The 19,557-nt window shown below is 43.1% G+C and overlaps 1 protein-coding gene across 1 annotated transcript in view; it reads left to right on the top strand.

Annotated features, from left to right (window-relative positions):
* The window catches only part of FAXDC2 (fatty acid hydroxylase domain containing 2), a 29,408-nt gene extending 10,460 nt beyond the window's left edge, over nt 1–18,948 (top strand). The window contains exons 4-8 of the mRNA XM_006894731.1: nt 1,098–1,219; nt 9,694–9,899; nt 15,625–15,730; nt 18,012–18,178; nt 18,792–18,948. Of these exons, the coding sequence (XP_006894793.1) occupies nt 1,098–1,219; nt 9,694–9,899; nt 15,625–15,730; nt 18,012–18,178; nt 18,792–18,948 (758 nt within the window). The remainder of the gene's footprint in view (nt 1–1,097; nt 1,220–9,693; nt 9,900–15,624; nt 15,731–18,011; nt 18,179–18,791) is intronic.
* The last annotated feature ends 609 nt before the right edge of the window (nt 18,949–19,557 follow it).

Raw genomic sequence — 19,557 nt, forward strand, 5'->3', positions numbered from 1 at the left:
ATCATCCTGGTGTGCAGACTCTCATTTTCGCCGACTTCGTCCCTCACCTGCTCTTCACCAAGAAACCCCTTGAGTTTCTTGTCATGACCGTGGTCGGGTGGTCGGTGACAATATGGCACATGGCAATAACAACAGATATATACAATTAAAATCAGGGTGCTCTGGTGGCCTAGTGGTAAGGAGCTGTGCTGCCAACCTGAAGGCAAGTCGTTTGAATTCACCAACTGCTCCACAGACAAAGATGGGAAATCTCCTATCGTGCAATTTATTGCCTCTGAAAACCAGCTGGAGGGTCCACTATGGGTTGATTGTGACTCAATGGCACATAAAGACAGCTATATGTCTATATCTATCAATCCATCTATCTATCTCTCTCTATCTATCTATCTATCATCTATCTCTAATTTATTTATATTTGTTGACGATGATAACCATCAAATCACAACTCATAGCTGACCCTCCAGCACATTTTTAGAGGCTGTAAACCACACAGGAAGAGGTTACTCATCTTTCTTCTGAAAAGCAATGGTGGATTCACACAGCATGCCTTTTCTACATAGATATGGAGCTCCGATGGCAGGAGTCTGTAGGGAGTTGTGGGACTAACCCAAAGGTAGTGCCTCTCTGGTAGTTCAAATCCACCAATGACTCCGTGGAAAAAAGATGAACAAGTCTTCTGCGTGATTTACAGCCTCTGAAAGTCTGCTGGAGCATTGTCACTTGACAAGAAGGAATAAGTGATACACCCCCCCCCCTTTTTTCACATTCTAACCATCTAGAGAGAAAGAGCTCTGGTTGCATAGTGTGTAATATTGTTTGACTGCTAACTGAAAGATCAGAAGGTCAAATCTATTAGATGCCCCATGGGAAAAAGATGAGCAGTCTCCTCTCCTAAAGATTTACAGTCTTGGAAACCTACTGGGGGCTATGAGTCACACCTTAAGTGACTTGTCTAAATTCCCACAGCTAGTTTGCCACTCCTAGTGGTTGGCCCCCAGTCCGTAGCCCTGGGACCTCCCTGACTAGACACTGTGAGCAGTCACTGTGCGGCAACAGCCTGATAATCCAGATGGTTCTCTCCTCTCTCCCAAACTTAGCTACCACCCAGGTACCGGGTCTGTTCTTCTGGCTCTTCAGTGGGCTTCTACTGGTGGTTGACACAACCGGAAAACCCAACTTCATCTCTCGCTACCGAATTCAGATGGGTAAGAATGATCCAGTAAGTATTGCTGCAGCTTCATCTGGTGAGAGCAAGAAAGTGAAAGCCGAAGTCCTAGAATTCTCACAGCTAGTCTAGGAGAGCTCGTGACCACAGTGGGTCAAAATTATTACCTACACCATCAGTTTCCAAGTCAGTTCCAACCTGTGGTTACCTCGTATTTGGCCCCTAACAACAACAACAAAAACATGTGTGTTGGAGAAGAACTGTGTTCCACAGGGTTTTCAACGGCTAATTTTTCAGAAGTAAATCACTAGGCTTTCCTCTGAGACAACTTGGTGTGGACTCAAACCTTCCATTTCTGGTTAGCTGAATGAGTTACCCTCCTGCACCACCTACGGGTGCATCATCTACAAGGCTTCTCCCAGATTAGAAGCTTAACGAAAAGGAATCATTGCCAAACATCTCAGTGCCAGGTACTAGCCAGTCTAAATTATGTTCTGGTCGCTTGCTTCCTTGCCCAAACTCTGTGCCTGACTATTCTACCCCAATTACCAGGGCCAGCATTTAGGAACATACTTGTTTATGCCTCTGCTTGTCTCTGGGCCAAGTCCCCTTATTTAGGGGACAGTGAGACACTGCAACTCAGAGGGACATAACTACTAAAACAATGGCAGTATAGATGGATAGTAATGGATAGCAGATTCTGAAATTGTGTGCAATTTGTGTGTGTGTGTGTGTGTGTGTGTGTGTGTGTGTTAGTTATTCAGTTCAATCAATAGTGCAGTGGACTAGTGCAGATTTGGGATAAGCGAGGCCCAGGCTTTGTTTCTGAGGACCTCCCATCTCTCAGACATTAAGGGAGAGGCAGTCCATGTCTTCATCTCCAACTTGCACTGCACTGAGGTCACCCCACCGTGCCCAGATCCCCCTCTGTTTGGTGCTCTCACAAGCTCCGGGAGTCTTTTCTCAAACAACAAAGGAAATTTTGATTCTAAAACCCAAGCATTTCCACCTACACCCCTGCTGGCATCTTTCCTAGACCATCATCTACCCCCACTAGTGTGAATCACCTCAGCTCTCAGGGCATTCTGCTTATCTCATACTCCAGAAAGAGAATGGTGTTCTTGATTCAGGCCTTTGCTGAATTATTTTTTAATGGCTAGCAGCTGCCTGGTTCCTGGTTTTCTTCACCTAAGACAATAGCTGCCAGCCAGCCCAGCCAAAGGGAGCTTGCTTCTTCACAGTGCAAAGCCGGCGTGTGGCCCCTTTGTCTCCTTAGCGGCCACCACGGACCGAATGCTTACTTCTTCCTTTTTTTTTTAAATGTGTGTACTGTCAAATCGGATTTGACTGATACAGGAGGATATTGTCCCTCCTTCAGCAGAACATTTGGTTGAATGCTTACTTCTTCAAAGTCAAGTGCTATCATCATTGATACTGTTATTGTTCAGATGAGGTAGTAGAGCTTTGAGATGTTACATGAGTAGAAATACGATTCTAACCTGGGCCTTTCTGACTCTAGGGTTCATACTTACCCATCAGGCTTCATGAGCTCTTGAGAATATCACCTAGTATCTGTAAGACCTCACTGTCGACAGTGACCAAAAAGCTATGTAAGGAAAGTCTTGTTGCATTTTGCAAAAACTGAGGCTTAGCATGGTGACATGACTAGCTCAAGGATAGAGAGGCAGGATTTGTCTCATCTGACTTCAAGTCTAGTCCTTCTATATTGTGTATATTCAGGTAGGAAGGATTCTTGAGAAGTCCTTTGGTCTCTGGCAATTCGAGAAAGGACCATCAAGTGACCTAAGATGTGAGAAAGAGATCCTCAAGTGAGGCCTGACCCCTGTCTTACTCTCCACCCTTGGTCTCCTTACTCTGTCAGGCCCATGGCTGACTAAATCACAACTTCTCTTTGTTCCACAAGTCTCCAACCCTTCCTCCCCTAATTCCCTCAAAGAGGATGACCTCAATCCTATTTCACAGAGGAGACTGAAGCAAGCAGAAAAGAGCTTTCCCACATTCCCAACACTACTGCCTCCACAGGCACCCTTATCACATGCTCTGCTGTCTCACCCAATATCACAGCTTGACTCCCCTCGCTTCCACATAGACGCACTCTCTCCATCTCACTCAACTTTTTGCGTACTTCAGGGAGTTGCTCTGGAAATTTTCTCATCTCTTTCTTGTCATTTTTTTTTCTTTGTACCTGAGATTATTCCTTTCTGGATTACTACAAATGTTCTACAAATCAACAACAATAACAAAAACCCTCTTGAATTTACTCCCCCTTCACACTAACACCTTGGAGTCAAGGATTCTGAAGCTTCGTCTGATATACTTTGGACATGTTGCAAGAAGGGATCAGTCCTTGGAGAGGGACATCATGCTTGGGGTGGTGGAGGGACAGTGCAGGAGAGGAAGACCCTTGATGTGGTGGTTTAATTCAGTGGCTGGGATAATGTGGGTAGGTGTGTCAGACAATAAGATTGGCATGGGATAGAGCAGAGCTTAGGGCTTCTGTACATAGGATCGCTGTTAGTCGTAGGTGACTCCACGGTACACAACAACAACGACAGCAACAACCACACACTAACACCTGTATTTTTGTGCTAGGTTGCACCATAATTCTTTGAAAGACTTGTCCATTGCAGTCTACATTTCATTTCCTTTCCTTTCCTCCAACATTTTTTTTGTTTGTTTTATTTTCTTTTATTATTTTTGTGTGAGTGTACCGTCAAATCAGATCTGACTGGTACAGGAGGAGATTGTCCCTCCTTCCTCGGCAGAGCATCTGGTGGATTCGAACCATGAGCCTCTGGGATTGTAGTTGCAGCTCCTTGCCACTAGGCCACCAGAGCTCCCCTCCTCCAACATTTTTTAATTATGAAAAAAGTCAAGCATATGTGAAAGTTGAAAAAGAAATAATACAGTGATCATTCATCTCCTTACCACCTAGATAGGTCATGATTTATCAATTATTAACATTTTTACTATATTTGTTTAGAGACAAGGATGGTGAAACTTGTCCCACGTACTTTGGGTATATTGACAGGAGGGACCAATCCTTGGAAGAAGACATCATGTTGGGAAAGGTGGAGGGTCAGAGAAAGAGTGGAAGACCCTCAACACGATGAGGTGACTGTCAAGTGGAAGACCCTCAGTGAGATGGCGTGACAGCACGCAGCGCCGGTAACCATGGGCTCAAGCATCAGAGTGCTCGTGAAGATGGTGCAGAGCAGGGCAAAGTGTGGAGCTGTTGTCACCGTGAATCATTAAAAACTCCAGCACCTAACAAGAAGCCACCAGGACCTCTCCAAGCATGTAGAGACTATGTTGGGGTCATTATCAGGAATACATGGAGCGTGGCCTGCTTCAAGGACCATCACTGTTCTCACTCATTTTCACAGAGAAATGCTGAGAGTGGTGATAGTTATAGAATCAGCATTGAGAAGCTGCCTCAGACAGACTCAACGTCTTTTCGTCACACACTAAATCCAAGCCACCTGGGAACTCTTATGGCCCCTATTTTAAAAACTAGATCCAGAAGCCAATCAATCCTCCATGTGTATTGCTTCCACCTGGGTCTGGTCACCCTCATCTCTTGCCTAAATTTTTGTAATTCTAACTGGTCATCTTGTTTCTCCTCCTTGCTTCCCTATAAGTCTATGCTCAGAGCAGCTAGTCATCCTGACCATTTTGTAATGTCTCTTTTACAACCCTGCAGTGACTTCCCATTTCTCTTGGACTTGGCCAGTCCTTACAATGCCCTGTATGGTCTGGCCCCACCTCACCTCTTTGACCTCATCCCCTACTCCACTCACAACTCTGCAGCCACACCCACATATGCCTGAGAGCCTTTGCACAGCTGCTCCCTTTGCAGGAAGGTATTCCCTCCAGATGTTAGACTCTTTCACCTTTTGTTTTTGTTCAAATCTCACCATCTCCTTGAAATTGCTAGTGACTAGGATCTTAGCTGAAAGCAGAGAGCACCAGAGGAATGTCTATCTGTGTTTCATTGACTATGCAAAGGCATTTGACTGTGTGGATCACAAGTTGTGGCTAACCTTGAAAAGAATGGGAATCCCAGAATCCCTGATAGTGCTCATGATAATCCTGTACTTGGACCAAAATGCAATTGTCAGAACAGATCAAGGAAACACTACATGGTTCAAAATCAGGAAAGGTGTACACCAGAGATGCATCTTATCTCCGTAATTTTTTCAATCTATATGTGGATCAGATCATCTGGAGGCTAGGCTTTATGAGGAGGAATGTGGCATCCGGATTGGAGGAAGATTCATCAACAATCTGCGTTATGCAGATGACACAACTCTGCTTGCTGAAACTGAGGAGGACCTCATGAACTTGCCGCAGAAGTTCAAGAACTACAGTCTTCAATATGGATTAAAACACATCATCAAGAAAACAAAGAGTCTTACCACTGGGCCCATTGGCACATCATGTAGAATGAGAAGAGATTGAAACTGTTAACAGCTTCCACTCGCTCAGCTCTACAATTAACATTCTTGGTATCAACAGCTAGGAAATCAAAAGATGAATTGCATTGGGAAAAATCTGTCAGAGACTTCTCCAGAGTACTGAAGAGCAACAATATAAATCTAGAGACTAAAGTGCACCTGATCCAAGCCATGATCTATGCAATTAATTGTTATGCATCAGACAGCTGGATAATAACTAAGGATGATAGAAGGAGAATTGATGCCTTTGAATTGTGGTGCTGGAAGACAGTATTGAATATACTATGAACTGCCAAGAAAGCAAACAAGTCTGTCCTGGAGAAGGTGAAACCAGGCTCCTCTTTGGAGGCAAGGATTTTGAAGCTCTATCTGACATATTGTGAGCATGCTGCCAGGAGGGACCAGTTCTTGGAGAAGGGCATCATGCTTGGAAGGGTGGAGGGACAATGCAAGCGAGGAAGATCCTGGATGAGAGGGATTGATGTAGTTACTGGGGTAATAGAGATAGGTATGTCAGAGACAATGAAAGAGGCTCAAGATAGAGGAGGGTTCAGTGCTGTTGTACATAGGGTCACTATGAGTCACAAATGACTTGACAGTATATAACAACAAGTGTTAGAGAACAAAATTTATATAATTATTTAATAAGATAATTTGCTATTTAAACTTTTACCGAAACTATATATCACCAAGTTGTGCCAAGAAATCTGGAGAACAACCACTTGGCCAACTGACTGGAAGAGATCGATATTTGTTCCTATCCCAAAGAAAGGCGACCCAACCGAATGTGGAAACTACAGAACAATTGCACTAATTTCACATGCAAGCAAGATTTTACTGAAGATTATCCAAAAATGACGGGAACAGCACATCAACAGAGAACTACCAGAAGTCCAGGCTGGTTTCAGAAGGGGTCGTGGTACTAGAAATATTGTAGCTGATGTTAGATGGATCTTGGCTGAAAGCAGGGAATACCAGAGGAATGTCTATCTGTGTTTCATTGACTATGTAGATCATAACAAACTGTGGCTGACTCTGAGAAGAATGGGAATCCCAGAACACTTGATCGTTCTAATGCGAAACTTATACTTGGACCAGGAGGCAGTCGTCAGAACAGAGCAAGGGAACACTGCATGGTTCAAAATTGGGAAGGGCGTACACCAGGGATGCATCCTATCTCCATACCTTTTCAACCTATATGCAGAACAGATTATCCAGGAGGCTGGGCTCTATGGGGAGAAATGTGGGGTCAGGATTGGTGGACGATTTATCAACAATCTGCGTTATGCAGATGACACAACCCTGCTTGCTGAAACTGAGAAGGACCTGAAGCGCCTGCTGCAGAGTGTCAAGGACTGCAGCCTACAATATGGATTGAGGCTCAATGTCAAGAAGACAAAGATTCTCACCACTGGACCAATTGGCAGCATCAGGATGGATGGTGAAGAGACTGAGATTGTACACAGCTTTAGTTTGCTTGGCTCCATAGTCAACAGTCTTGGCACCAGCAGCCAGGAAATTAAAAGGCGCATTGCCATGGGAAAGTCTGCTGTTAGGGACCTCTCCAAAGTGCTGAAGAGCAGTGGTGTCTCTCTGGAGACTAAGGTGCGTCTGATACAGGCCATGGTCTTCGCAATCACCTGTTATGCATCAGAGAGTTGGACAATGACCAAGGAGGATAGAAGGAGAATTGATGCCTTTGAGCTGTGGTGCTGGAGAAGAGTATTGAGAATACCATGGACTGCTAGGAAAACAAATAGATTTGTCCTGGAGAGGGTTAAATCGGGTGGCTCCTTGGAGGCAAGGATTCTGAGGCTCCGTCTAACATACTTTGGACATGTGAGGAGAGACCGGTCCTTAGAGAGGGACATCATGCTCGGGAGGGTGGAGGGACGGCGCAGGAGAGGAAGGCCCTCTATGAGGTGGATTGATTCAGTGACTGGGATAATTGGGATGGGAGTGTCAGAGACAGTGCGATTGGCACAGGACAGAGTGGAGTTTAGGGCTGTTGTACATAGGGTCGCTATGAGTCGCAGGCGACTCGACAGCACATAACAACAAGAACAACGTATTAAAAAGAAATATTAATAAAATTAATGGTGACTCCCTCCTATCTGGCACTACTGATATCACATTTCCTTACTTTTCTTGTTGTGTACCAACACAAATCGGATCCGACTGGCACAGGAAGAGATTGCCCCTCCTTCTCCAGCGGAGTATCTGGTGAATTCGAACCACACGCTTTTGGGATTGTAGCACAGCTTCTAGCCACTAGGCCACCAGAGCTCCCTCCATTTCATTACTTTGTATTTTTTTTTCTCCTAAGCACATAACCATTCCAATAGGTATATTTTTAAAATTGTGGTTAAAACATAGGTAATAACACATCTGCCTCTTCTCCGTTTTTCTGGCAAAGGACAGGACAAACTTCAGAACTTGTTCAGAAGGGTGCTATACACTGTAGGTGACTCAATGGCACTTGACAATCCCACCACCACACTCTTCACGTGTACAGTTTAGGAACATTGTATTCATCATGTTGTTCAGCCATCACCATTAACAGATCCCAAAATTTCCAAAAACCCTAATGGAAGCTCAGGATCCCTGTTGGCAGTGGTCAGGCATTCAACTGCTAACCCAAAAGTCAGCATTTGACCCCACCAGCTGCTCTGCACAGAAAGGTGTGGCAATCTGTCTTCATAAAGAATGAAAGCCGTGGAGACCCTGTGAGGCAGTTCTACTCTGTCCTGTAGGGTCCCTATGAACCACAACGGACATGACAGTCATGAGGTTCGTTACTAGAAGCAGCTCAGTGTCCTCCAAGCACCGTGTTCCCTTCCTACTTCTCTTTCACTCCCCGTGACATTAGGAACACCATCATGTGGGGCCTGAGTGCTGCCCCACATCGTACGGTCCCCCACCCCCACCCTGGTCTGTTTACCAGCCTTGTGGATACTAGATTGCACCTTCTCGTTGTTCCTCAAATCCCCAGCGCCCACCCCCGCAACTTCCTCACAGAGGATAAGCTCACTCCAGCTTCATTAAAGTTTGATATCTATCCACTCGCCTATTCTAGAGATTTTCAATATGCCTTTTTGTGATGTATTTAACTCAGCATGTTTTGAGGGTTCCTCCTTATTGCAGTATATATAAGGATTTAATTTCTCCTTATTATATACATTTAAAATATGTTATTTTTTATATCTGTTGTCCCCACTGGATTGTAAAATCCACAAAGGCAAGAATCTTTGTTCATTGCTCTTTTCACACCACCTGCTACATACACTGAGTGGATACTCAATTAGTGGAATAAATGAATGCCTGGACAGGTGCAATTCCTTCATCTTGATTAAAACTTCTAGAAAAGTGAATAGCCTACTTAACATTTGCTCTCAAACCAGGCTGACCAGACCTGGCCTCATCCTGGAATAGATCTCAAAGCTTGAGTGGTTTCTGATCACTGAGCACATGTTGTGCCTGGCAGGTCCCGAGTAGGCCGACTGGGCACTTCCCTGGGTCACTTCTTTCTTTGTGCTTCTGGCTAGTTCAGTGAGGTTGGACCAGTTGAGGTGAGCGAGCACCTTACTTACAGTCTGCATCCAGAGAGGCTAGAGGGCTGACCTGGGTTATGGACTTGAGAGTTCAAAGCCACTCCAAGGACCTGGAGACTCTCGAGGGGTCTCTGTCAGGAACGCATGAGGCTTGGTCAGCTTCAAGTCTCACTTCTATTCTCATCTTGGCAGAAGGGTGAAGGAGAGTAGTTATATTTACAGGCGCAGCAGGAAGCGGCTCGCTCAGGCAGAGACTGGAGGTTGTTTTAATGGGAGTTTCCAAAAGGAGAGGTTTCCAAAGGCAAGGGCATTACTCCTCCAGGGCCTTATTGTAATGGTTTCAAACTAGGCGAAAGGGCAGCCAAGGACCGCAAACAATGACAGACATCTCTCCCAGCATTCAACCGGAGCAAGTGGAGAGGTCATGGCGAGCCTGCTTTCTTGAGTGGAATGACTTCTCATGCTCTTGCCCATCTCCTTCCTTCCTTCTCTTGGGCAGGTGGATCTTGTGAAACTACGCCGGTCCATCCGAACAGTTCTCTTCAACCAGTACATACTCTCTGTTCCCATGGTTGTCATGCTTTATCCCTTACTCAAGTGGAGGGGAGACCCTTGCCGCCAAGAGCTGCCCACCTTCCACTGGTTCCTGCTGGAGCTGGTAATCTTCACCCTGATTGAAGAAGTTTTGTTCTACTACTCACACAGGTGAGCAAGGTCCCTGCCTGAGCCCAGCCATCTTAAAGCTCATGTATAAATGAGGAACTCTAGGTTTAGGACCAACACCCCCCTGACTAGTATTTGGTGAAGAGAGAGGCAACAATTTGTCTCATACTGACCACTTGGGACAACTGAGGAATGCCTAGGAAGAAGGGCAGCAGCCTTCTCAATTTGTGTGCTAGGCTGGCAAATTCTTCATCTATTAACTTATGAAATCCTTTTCTGGGCGCCATCCCTATTTTGCACTCCTTCTATGGCAATTTGCTGTACTGTGGTGGTCTGTCTGTTGCTGTGATGCTGAAGAAGAAGCCACTGGCATTTCAAATATTAGCGGGATCATCCAAGGTAGACAGGTTTCAGTAGCACTTCCAGACTAAGCAGCAACATCACAGGCTTTAGGGAGCTAAGATGGACTGGTATTGCCATTTTAAATCAGACAATCATTTGATCTACTATATTAGGAATGACAAAGAGTAATGGGTTTGGCACATAGCAAGTGATCAGAAAGACCATGGCCTGAATCAGATGCACCTTCACCCTCAAATTGACATCATTACACCTCAATACTTTGGAGAGGTCCCTAACTGCAGACTTTCCCAATGCGATACATTTCCTCATTTCCTGACTGCTGGTGCCAAGGGTGTTTACTATGGATCCAAGCATGATGTAATTGTTGACAGTTTCAATCTCTTCTCCATCCACTATGATGTTGCCTATCGGTCCAGTGGTAAGAATCTTTGTTTTCTTGACATTGAGATGCCATCCAAATTAAAAACTACATTCCTTGATTTGATTTTTGACAAGTGCCTCAAGTCCTCCTTTGAGCAAGCAAGATTGCATCATCAGCATAACGCAAGTTAGTGATGTCTCCCTCCGATCCTGATGGCTCATTCCTCTTCATAGAGTCCAACCTCTCAAATAATTTGCTCAGCATACAGATTAAATAGATATGGAGAAAGAAGACAACCCTGACACACTTCCTTCTTAATATTAAACTATGCAGTGTTCCCTTGCTTTGTTTGCACAACAATCTCCCGGTCTAGGTATCGGTTTCACATGAGCTCAATTAAGAGCTCTAGGATTCTCATTCTTCTCAATGTCAGCCACAAGTTGTTATGATCCACACAGTCAAATGTTTGGACATTCAATAGGGATGAAAGAAGAAAAATTTGATGTTTTTGAGCTGTGGTGTTGAAGAGCACTGAACACTCCATGGATGGCCAAAAGAACAAATAAGTATGTCTTGGAGAGGGTGCCGCCAGAGTGTTCTTCACAGGCAAGGATGATGAGCCCTTGCCTCACATACTTTGAGCATGCTTCTAGGAGGGGCTATTCCTTGGAGAGGGACATGATGCTGGGAAGTGTGGAGGGGCAGGAGAGGAAGACCCTTGATCAGTTGGACTGACATGGTGACTGCTGCAGTGGGCTCTAGTGTGTCAGAAGTGTGAAGATAGCCCAGGATAGGACAGGATTCAGATCCGCTGTTCATAGGGTCACAATGTATTGTACTCAACTCAATGGCACCTAACAGCAGCAACAGCAATGGTGTGTATTCCTCCTTAAAAAGATTTACTTCAAGATCTGTCCTAGAGTACAGTGGTGTCAGTGAAAGGGCCATATCCATAATGCATACAGGAAAGAACTATTAATTCTACTATATTTAAATATATGCACTAACCAACCACTAACGCTCAAGCCTAAAGAAATTGAAGGGTCTGCAGTCTGCAACTGATCAAATATGCAATAAAAATGCATTAGTAATTGGTGACTGGAATAAAAAGTTAGAAACAAAGGAGGATTGTATTTTAAAATATGGCATTATCACCAGAGCTTTCCTGTTGCTACAAATGCCTGGTCCCTGAGTCTGGATTCTGTGGGCAGGAGAAGCTGCCGGGGTGTGTTTGTTCTCATTGACTTGGATGCTTATCACGTTTGCTTCTCTTTGTGTATATTTGATGGGCATCAATATTTGAAGTGGATTCACCTACAGGAACACTAAAACTTTTCAACATAAAAAATATGGCATTAGTAACAGAAATTAAGCTGGAGATCCTATGACAGAATTTTGTACAATGATTTATTACTGGAAAATGCCTTTTTATAAAAACATAAATGGTTACTATGCACACTGATAGATTTCAAAGGGCAGCTCAAGAAGACAAAGCAAAGAATTAGAACGAAATGTATAGAGAGCTGGAGTTCAAAAATTAAAAGGGAACACCACACTTGGCACCTCTCAGGCTGAAAGAACTAAAAAACAAATTCAAGCCTCAAGCTGCAATATTGAAGGATTCTATGGGCAAATCTTGAACGATAGAGGAAACATCAAAAGATGGAAGGCATAGTTACTGTACCAAAAAGAATTGGTTGACGCTGAAACACTACAGGAAGTAGCATATGATCAAGAACAAATAGTCATGATAGAAGGAGTGCAGGTTGTCCTAATGGCATTAGCAAAAAAATAAGGCTTCAGGAACTAATAGAATTCCAGTTGACATGTTTCAACAAATAGATGCAACCCTGGACGTGCTCACTAGTCTATGCTAAGATATTTAGAAAACAACTACCTACCTAGTCAACTGACTAGAAGGGGTATTTGTTCCCACCCCCCCCAAAAGGTGATCTAACAGAACATAGAAATAATAGAATATCATTAATATTGCATGCAAGTAAAATCTTACGTAAGATTATTTTTAGGGGAGCTCTGGTGGCCTAATGGCAAGAAGCTGCACTGCAATCCCAGAGGCGCACGGTTCTAATCCACCAGATGCTCTGCCGAGGAAGGAGGGACAATCTCCTCCTGTACCTGTTAGATCTGATTTGACGGTACACACACATAAAAAATAATAAAATTAATTTTTTTAAGAGATTCTTTTTAAAAACAGCTGCTACAGTACATTGATAAGGAATTGCTAGAAATTCAAGCTGGAATTAGACAAGGCTAGAAAACCAGGGAATCCACTGCTGATGTAAGATGGATCTTGGCTGGAAAGGATACCAGAAGAATTTGTATTTTATGGAGTATGCAAAGGCATTTGACTGTGTGGACCATAAAAAAAATTATGGTTAGCACACCCATGTTTATTGTGGCTTTGTTCACAATAGCAAAGAGTTGGAAACAACCCAAGTGCCCATCAACAAACGGATAGAGAATTTGTGGTATAGTCACACAATGGAATGTTACACTGCATTGAAAAACAAGGAACTCATGAAATATTATACAAAATGGGTGACCCTGGAGGACATTATGCTGAGTGAAATATCTCAGTCACAAAAGGACAAATATTGCATAGTGCCACTGTTGTAAAGCAGGACTGACACTGGCACTGGGGGGAGACTGAGATAGAGGGGATAAATAATATATACTGCATTTAAACAGATGAGGGAAAGAACTGTTTAGGAGGAGTACATGATTAGGCATTATTGTCATGACAAGAGTCCAGAATGAAAGCTGCATAGTGGAGTAGACTGGGAAGGAGGGGATAGTAGAACAATGAAACAATTTTTTGTACTTTCCAAAGAGAAAAGCGAAATGGGCGGGGGAGGGGTGGGCAGGGAGGAAAGTGTGCAACAATGAATGAATGGAAATCCAAATTCTCTGTAAACTTTCATAAAAAAAAAACCAAAACAAAACTACTACCTCATTTGTAAATAAGGCAAATGGGAAATGAAAGCAAGAAATTACTCTATTTAAGAAGGTAATGCTGCTTTGGATAGAAGTTAGATTTTGATACATTAAGGTAGGGACTTCCCATTAAAGAATTTTAGCCTAGAAAAAAGCCAGAACAAAAGCAGGAAGAAAACAAGTGAAAAAATTTAAGGAGCAGGAGAATTTTAGAAATTTGTGTTAGGGAGTAGATTATGTTGTGTTGCTTTTCTTTTTAAAAAATGTTTTGTGTTATAGGGCAAAGTTTACACAGTAAATCCAGTTCCCATCTTAATGATTTTTATAGAAATTATTTCCATACATCAGTTACAATGATAAAAAAAATGAAACTGCAGAAAACATAACTGTGCTCATGTGAAAACTGTACATAGACAAAGAAATAGTCTTTCAAACAGAAAAGGGGCTGTAGATGGTTTAAAATCCAGAAAGGTGTGCATCAGGGTTCTTTTACTATACCTACTTAGTTCATCTCAAAATGTAACAGAATCATCATCCACGCCTTTGAGGTGTGATGCTGGAGGACACTAAATCTCCCATAGCCAAGAGAGTGAAGAGATATGTGTCTTGAAGAGTACAGCCAGGAGGCTCTTTAAAGGGAAGGATGTTGAAACTTCATCTCACCCACTTTGGACATGTTGTTAGGAAGGGCTAGTCCTTGGAGAAAGACATGCTTGGAAAAGTGGAGGGTTAGCAAAGGAGAGGAAGCTCCTCAACGATATGGATTGACACAGTGACTTTAACAATGGGCTGTCGTGTGACAGAGATGATGAGGATGGCACAGGATAGAGTTCAGATCTCATGTTCAGAGGGTAGCTAGAATCATAGAACAAACACCACCATTCAATTTGTATGCTGAACAAACTGACCTAACGTGAGGAATTTGGCATCAGGACTAAAAGAATTATTAACAATCTTGCATAGCCCTCCTTGCTGAATGTGAAGACGACTTAAAAGCACTTACTGAAGAAAAAAGGACTACAGTCTTCAGTATGGGTTCCACCGAAACAAAAAATCCTCACAACTGGACCCTTGGTCTACACCATGATAAATGGGAAAAAAAGATTGAAGTTGTCAATGATTTAATTTTACTTCAATCCACAATCAACACCTATAGAAGCAACAGTCAGAAAGACTCAAGATGGATTGGGAAAATCTGCAATCAAGGACCCTGTTTAAGTGCTAAAGAACAAGATGCCAATGTAAAGATGGAGGTGTGATTGACACAAGCTATGTATTTCATTTGCTTCAGATGCATGTGAAAGCTGGACTATAAAGGAGATAGAATTGGCGACTTTGAATGTGGTCCTGGTGAAGAGTGCTGAATATCCTATGCCAAAAGAAAAAACAAATTTGTCTTGAAAGACTGCATCCAGAGTGCTCTTTTGAGAAATAGATGGCAGACTTTGTCTTATCAGAAGGTGCCAGTCCTTAGGGGGAAGAGAGTGAAGAGGGTCAGCTGAAAGAGAAGAGGACCCTCAACAAGCTGGATTGACAAGACAGCAGTGATGGGTTTAAGCACGGCAGACTGTGAAGATGGCATAGGATCAGTGAAGGTTTTGATCTCGGTCACAGGGCTGCGATGAGTCATGGTAGACTCAATGACAGCTAACAACAAATCTTACAAATCCACAGAGAGAGCTTGGCACAAAAGAGCCCACTGTTATCAAGGCAATTCCAACTTAAAAGCAGTCATAGAGAGGGAGCAGAATGGCCTCAGTTTTAACTAGGCTGTAACTAAGGGAACCAGATTGCCCCCTTTCCTCCATGGAACAGAGGTGGGTTCAGATTGCAGACTTGTGTTTAGCAGTTGAATGATTAACCTACAGTACAGGCCATAGTTTGGCAAAGTCTGTCATCATGCAGCTTAAAAAGTGGGGCTGGAACAAGGCAATGAGAGTGGCATGGTATTTGAAGGTATTTTTTTTGGGGGGGGAGTATGGGTGATTGTCAGATCAACTATAGGGGTGAGTGGTATGGCTTTCCAACACAATATGGCAGGGTGGTGAGGGATTGACTGGCAGATTAACTCTCTCCTTCATGTTACAGGCTCCTTCACCACCCAGCATTCTACAAGAAAATCCACAAGATACACCACGAATGGACAGCTCCCATTGGTGTGATCTCTCTCTATTCCCACCCCATAGAGCATGTGGTGAGTAGTACTCCACTATCTACAAAGGCAAAGGGCAGAAAATACCTATCACTCTCAGTTCTTTCGTTATTAAAACAAGAATTTATTAGGGAGCTCTGGTGGCCAAGTGGCAAGAATCTGCACTGCAATCCCAGAGGTATGCAATTTGAATCCACCAGATGCTCTGCTAGAGGCAATCTCCTCCTGTACCCATCAGATTCGATTTGATGTACATACATAAAAAAATAATATAACAGAATTTATTGTTTGGCACAGCTATGCTGCATGACAGGCTATGTCCTTTACTCCTCCCTAAAATAACTCATTCAGCATTTCTCAAGCTTCAGCTTGATTTTTCAGTTCAAGAACTAAAAAAGAAATTCAAGCCTGGAGTTTTAATACTGAGAGATGTGATGGAAAACATTTTAACTGACCCAGGAAGTATCAAAAGACGTAGAGAGGTGTGCAGTTCGGATCCGCCAGATGCTCTGATGAAGGAGGAGGGGCAGTCTCCTCCTGTACCAGTCAGATCAGATTTGTCAGTACACACACACAAAATAATAAAAAAGTAAATAAAAAAATTTAAAAAGGAGGAAATACATTGAGTTACTATACCAAAAAGAATTGGCCAACACTTAAATATTTCCAGAAGTACCAAATAATCAAGAGCCAATGGTAAATTCAAGCAGTACTGTATTGAACTGGCAAAAAAAATAAAGTACCAAGAATTGATGATACTAACTGATATGTTAGAAGGAACCGATACATCCCTGGACGAGCACACCAGTTTGTGTCAGAAAATTCAGAGGACAGCTGCCCTGCTGACTGGAAGATGTCAGTATTGGTTCCCATTTTCAAGGAAAGGTGATTCAACAGTGTGTGCACATTATCGAACAGTATCATGAATATCACAAGAAAAAAAAAAGACTGCTGAAGGTCATCCCAAACCGCTTTAACAGTACACTGGCACCAAATTGACAGTTCACGTGGGATTTAGAAGAGGCTGTGACTCTAGAGATATCATTTTTAATGTCAGATGGATCCTGGCTGAAAAGAGTACCAGAAAACTATTTGTGCTTTACTGACAACGCAAAAACATTTGACTGTGTGGATCATAACAAATTGTGTTATTGGGAATTGCTGAATACTTAATAGTGCTCATGCAAAACCTATATACATAGACAGAGACACTGTCGTGTAAACAGAGCAAGAGAACATGGAATGGTTTAAAATTAAGAAAAGGGGTGTACCAGGGCTGTACTTTTTCTCCATACTTACTCAATCTGTATGTTGAGCAAATAATTCGAGAAGCTAGACTTTATGAAGAATGTAGCATCAGGATCTGAAGACAACTCAACAATCTACATTATACAGACGACACCACCTTTCCGGTTAAGAGAGATCTGCAGTGCTTGCTGCAGAAAATGAAAAACTACAATCTTCAATATGAATTATATTTTAAAATCAAGAAGATAAAATTCTTGCCAGTGGACACATAGGCAACATCTTGATGGGGAAAGATTGAAATTGACAATAATTTCATCTTGCTTGGATCCACAATGATGTAAATCTGCTGTCGCAGACCACTCCAAATTATGGAGGAACAATGATGTAATTTTGAAGACTAAGGTGCACCTGATTCAGGTCATGGTCTTTTCAATCACTTGTGATTCATCTGAGAGCTGGAAAATAAACAGAAAAATTGACAACAGCCTTTGAGCTGTGATATTGAAGAGTACTGAATATTTCATAAACTGCCAAAAGAACAGATGTGTCTCGGAGAAAGCAAAGCTAGAATGCTTTGATTCACATGCTTTGGGCATGCTAAGGGAGAATATTCCCTGGAGAGGATCATTTGGAAAGTGATGGTTCAGGAAAAGAGAGGAAGACCCTCGACCAAATGGACTGATACAATGACTGCAGCAATGTGATCAAGTGTGTCAGAAACTATGAGGACAGCATAGAAACAGACAAGTTTCAGATCTGTTGTTCACAGGGTCGCTCTGAGAGATAACTCAATAATGCAACAAAAAAGCCCCCCTTTTGGGGACCACTTGTGGCACAGTTCATTGGGAATGAGTTTTAGGATACCAATTGGAATGCTGAGGCTCCTACAAGTAAAGCTTGTCTCAAATTAGCCCTGAACAATCTGTTAACAACTCAATGTCCGGTAACCCTCTCTGCTTCTCCAGATTTCTGTCAACGAAGTCTTCTTGGTACTTCTCTGGGAAAGAGTAGACTATCCTAGGGAGATCCTCCCCATCTCTCTCGAGTTTGCTTTCAATCATTCCTCCTCTTGCAGGTCTCCAACATGTTGCCAGCAATACTGGGTCCTGTAATAATGGGCTCCCACTTATCATCTATCATCATTTGGTTCTCTTTGGCTCTCATTGTTACCATCATCTCACACTGTGGCTACCACTTACCTTTCCTGCCTTCACCTGAATTCCATGACTTCCACCATCTCAAGTAAGTTCTCCCACCCCTGCCCATATTGGATCATTAGCTAACAAGCATTGTCTTTCATGATGCTTTTGATAGTAGACATTGGTGGGTATTGGTGGGGGACTTCTGGAGGTAAGAAAAACAATTACACTGGAGCCAGATCACCCTGCCCCTTTTTCAACACCAGGACGATCACTAGAGATTTGCTCTTTCTATGGGTTTTATAAGTATCATCACTCTTCTCAGAAAAATGCCTATGTCCATAAAGACCCTGCATGCACAAAGCAGGGTTATGCCGAGAGTCTCCAGGTCGTACCAGGTGTAGCCAAGGACTAGCTTGCACCAGAATCACCTAGGATGCTCAAATAATCTGGATTATAGAGCTTGGAAATTAGCATTTGTGTTACAGGACCAAGCCCAGCTCTGCCAGTTCTCAAACTTGTGTGCACCAGAATAACCTAGGGAATGTTAAGACTTTATTTGCAGGAGTAAAAACACTTCAGTAGCTCCCCAAATTGTTCTGACGCAGGTTACCAGAATGACAGGTATGAGGCATAAGGGTGTAGAAATGAATGGGTTCTACAAATGAAGTGCAGGTAGCACAAGCTTTCACAAAGTCCCTCCCTCTCTCCAACAGGTTCAACCAATGCTACGGCGTGCTGGGGGTAATGGACCACCTTCATGGGACTGACACCATGTTTAAGCAGACCAAGGCATACGAGAGACATGTCATTCTGCTGGGCTTCACTCCACTCTCTGAGAGCATTCCTGACTCCCCAAAGAAGATGAAGTGAGGGAGGGCCCCAGTGCCAGGATGGGTCCGAGTCCTAGTAACAGCACCTGACAACACGCTTCCTATAGGCACACTCTTAACAAACAGCATCATGAGTATCTGCAGGGCAGGGAGAGCAAGTTTCCTGAGAACACAGGGCTAGGGGGCAGGATGCCACCGAACTACTGCCCAACAGAGGAATTTGCTTTTCAAAAACTTGCTTTATGTGGTTTCATTTTTAGGAAAAACATCCTTAGTATCTGATTTTGCTAACGAAAATTCAGAGCATTTTCAGTTTTTTGAAAAAGCTAAAGCATAACTCATCCTCGTGGTTTCATAGGGCAGAGTATGAGCAGAAATGGTGCTGCCAAGCCCCTTCCTTTTCAACATTACATATGTACGTCCCACTTGATAGCATATTTATCACATTCCCATTTTTATTAGCTACTTGAGGTTACTTTTTGTGCTAATCTTGTTTTGATTGTTCTTTAGTAGGTTCTATTTCGAGTCTGAGAATGCTAAAAACTCTTACCCTATGAATTGCTCTTCTGCTTTGTGCCATTTCAGCGTCATGGGAATGCTACACTTTTAGGCACTGGAGGGAACACTTTTATAAGATCAGAAACTGAAT

This window comes from Elephantulus edwardii, unplaced genomic scaffold (genome assembly GCF_000299155.1).
Source record: "Elephantulus edwardii isolate Elephantulus edwardi_28Jun2011 unplaced genomic scaffold, EleEdw1.0 scaffold00149, whole genome shotgun sequence".
In the NCBI taxonomy this organism is placed as follows: Eukaryota; Metazoa; Chordata; class Mammalia; order Macroscelidea; family Macroscelididae; genus Elephantulus; species Elephantulus edwardii.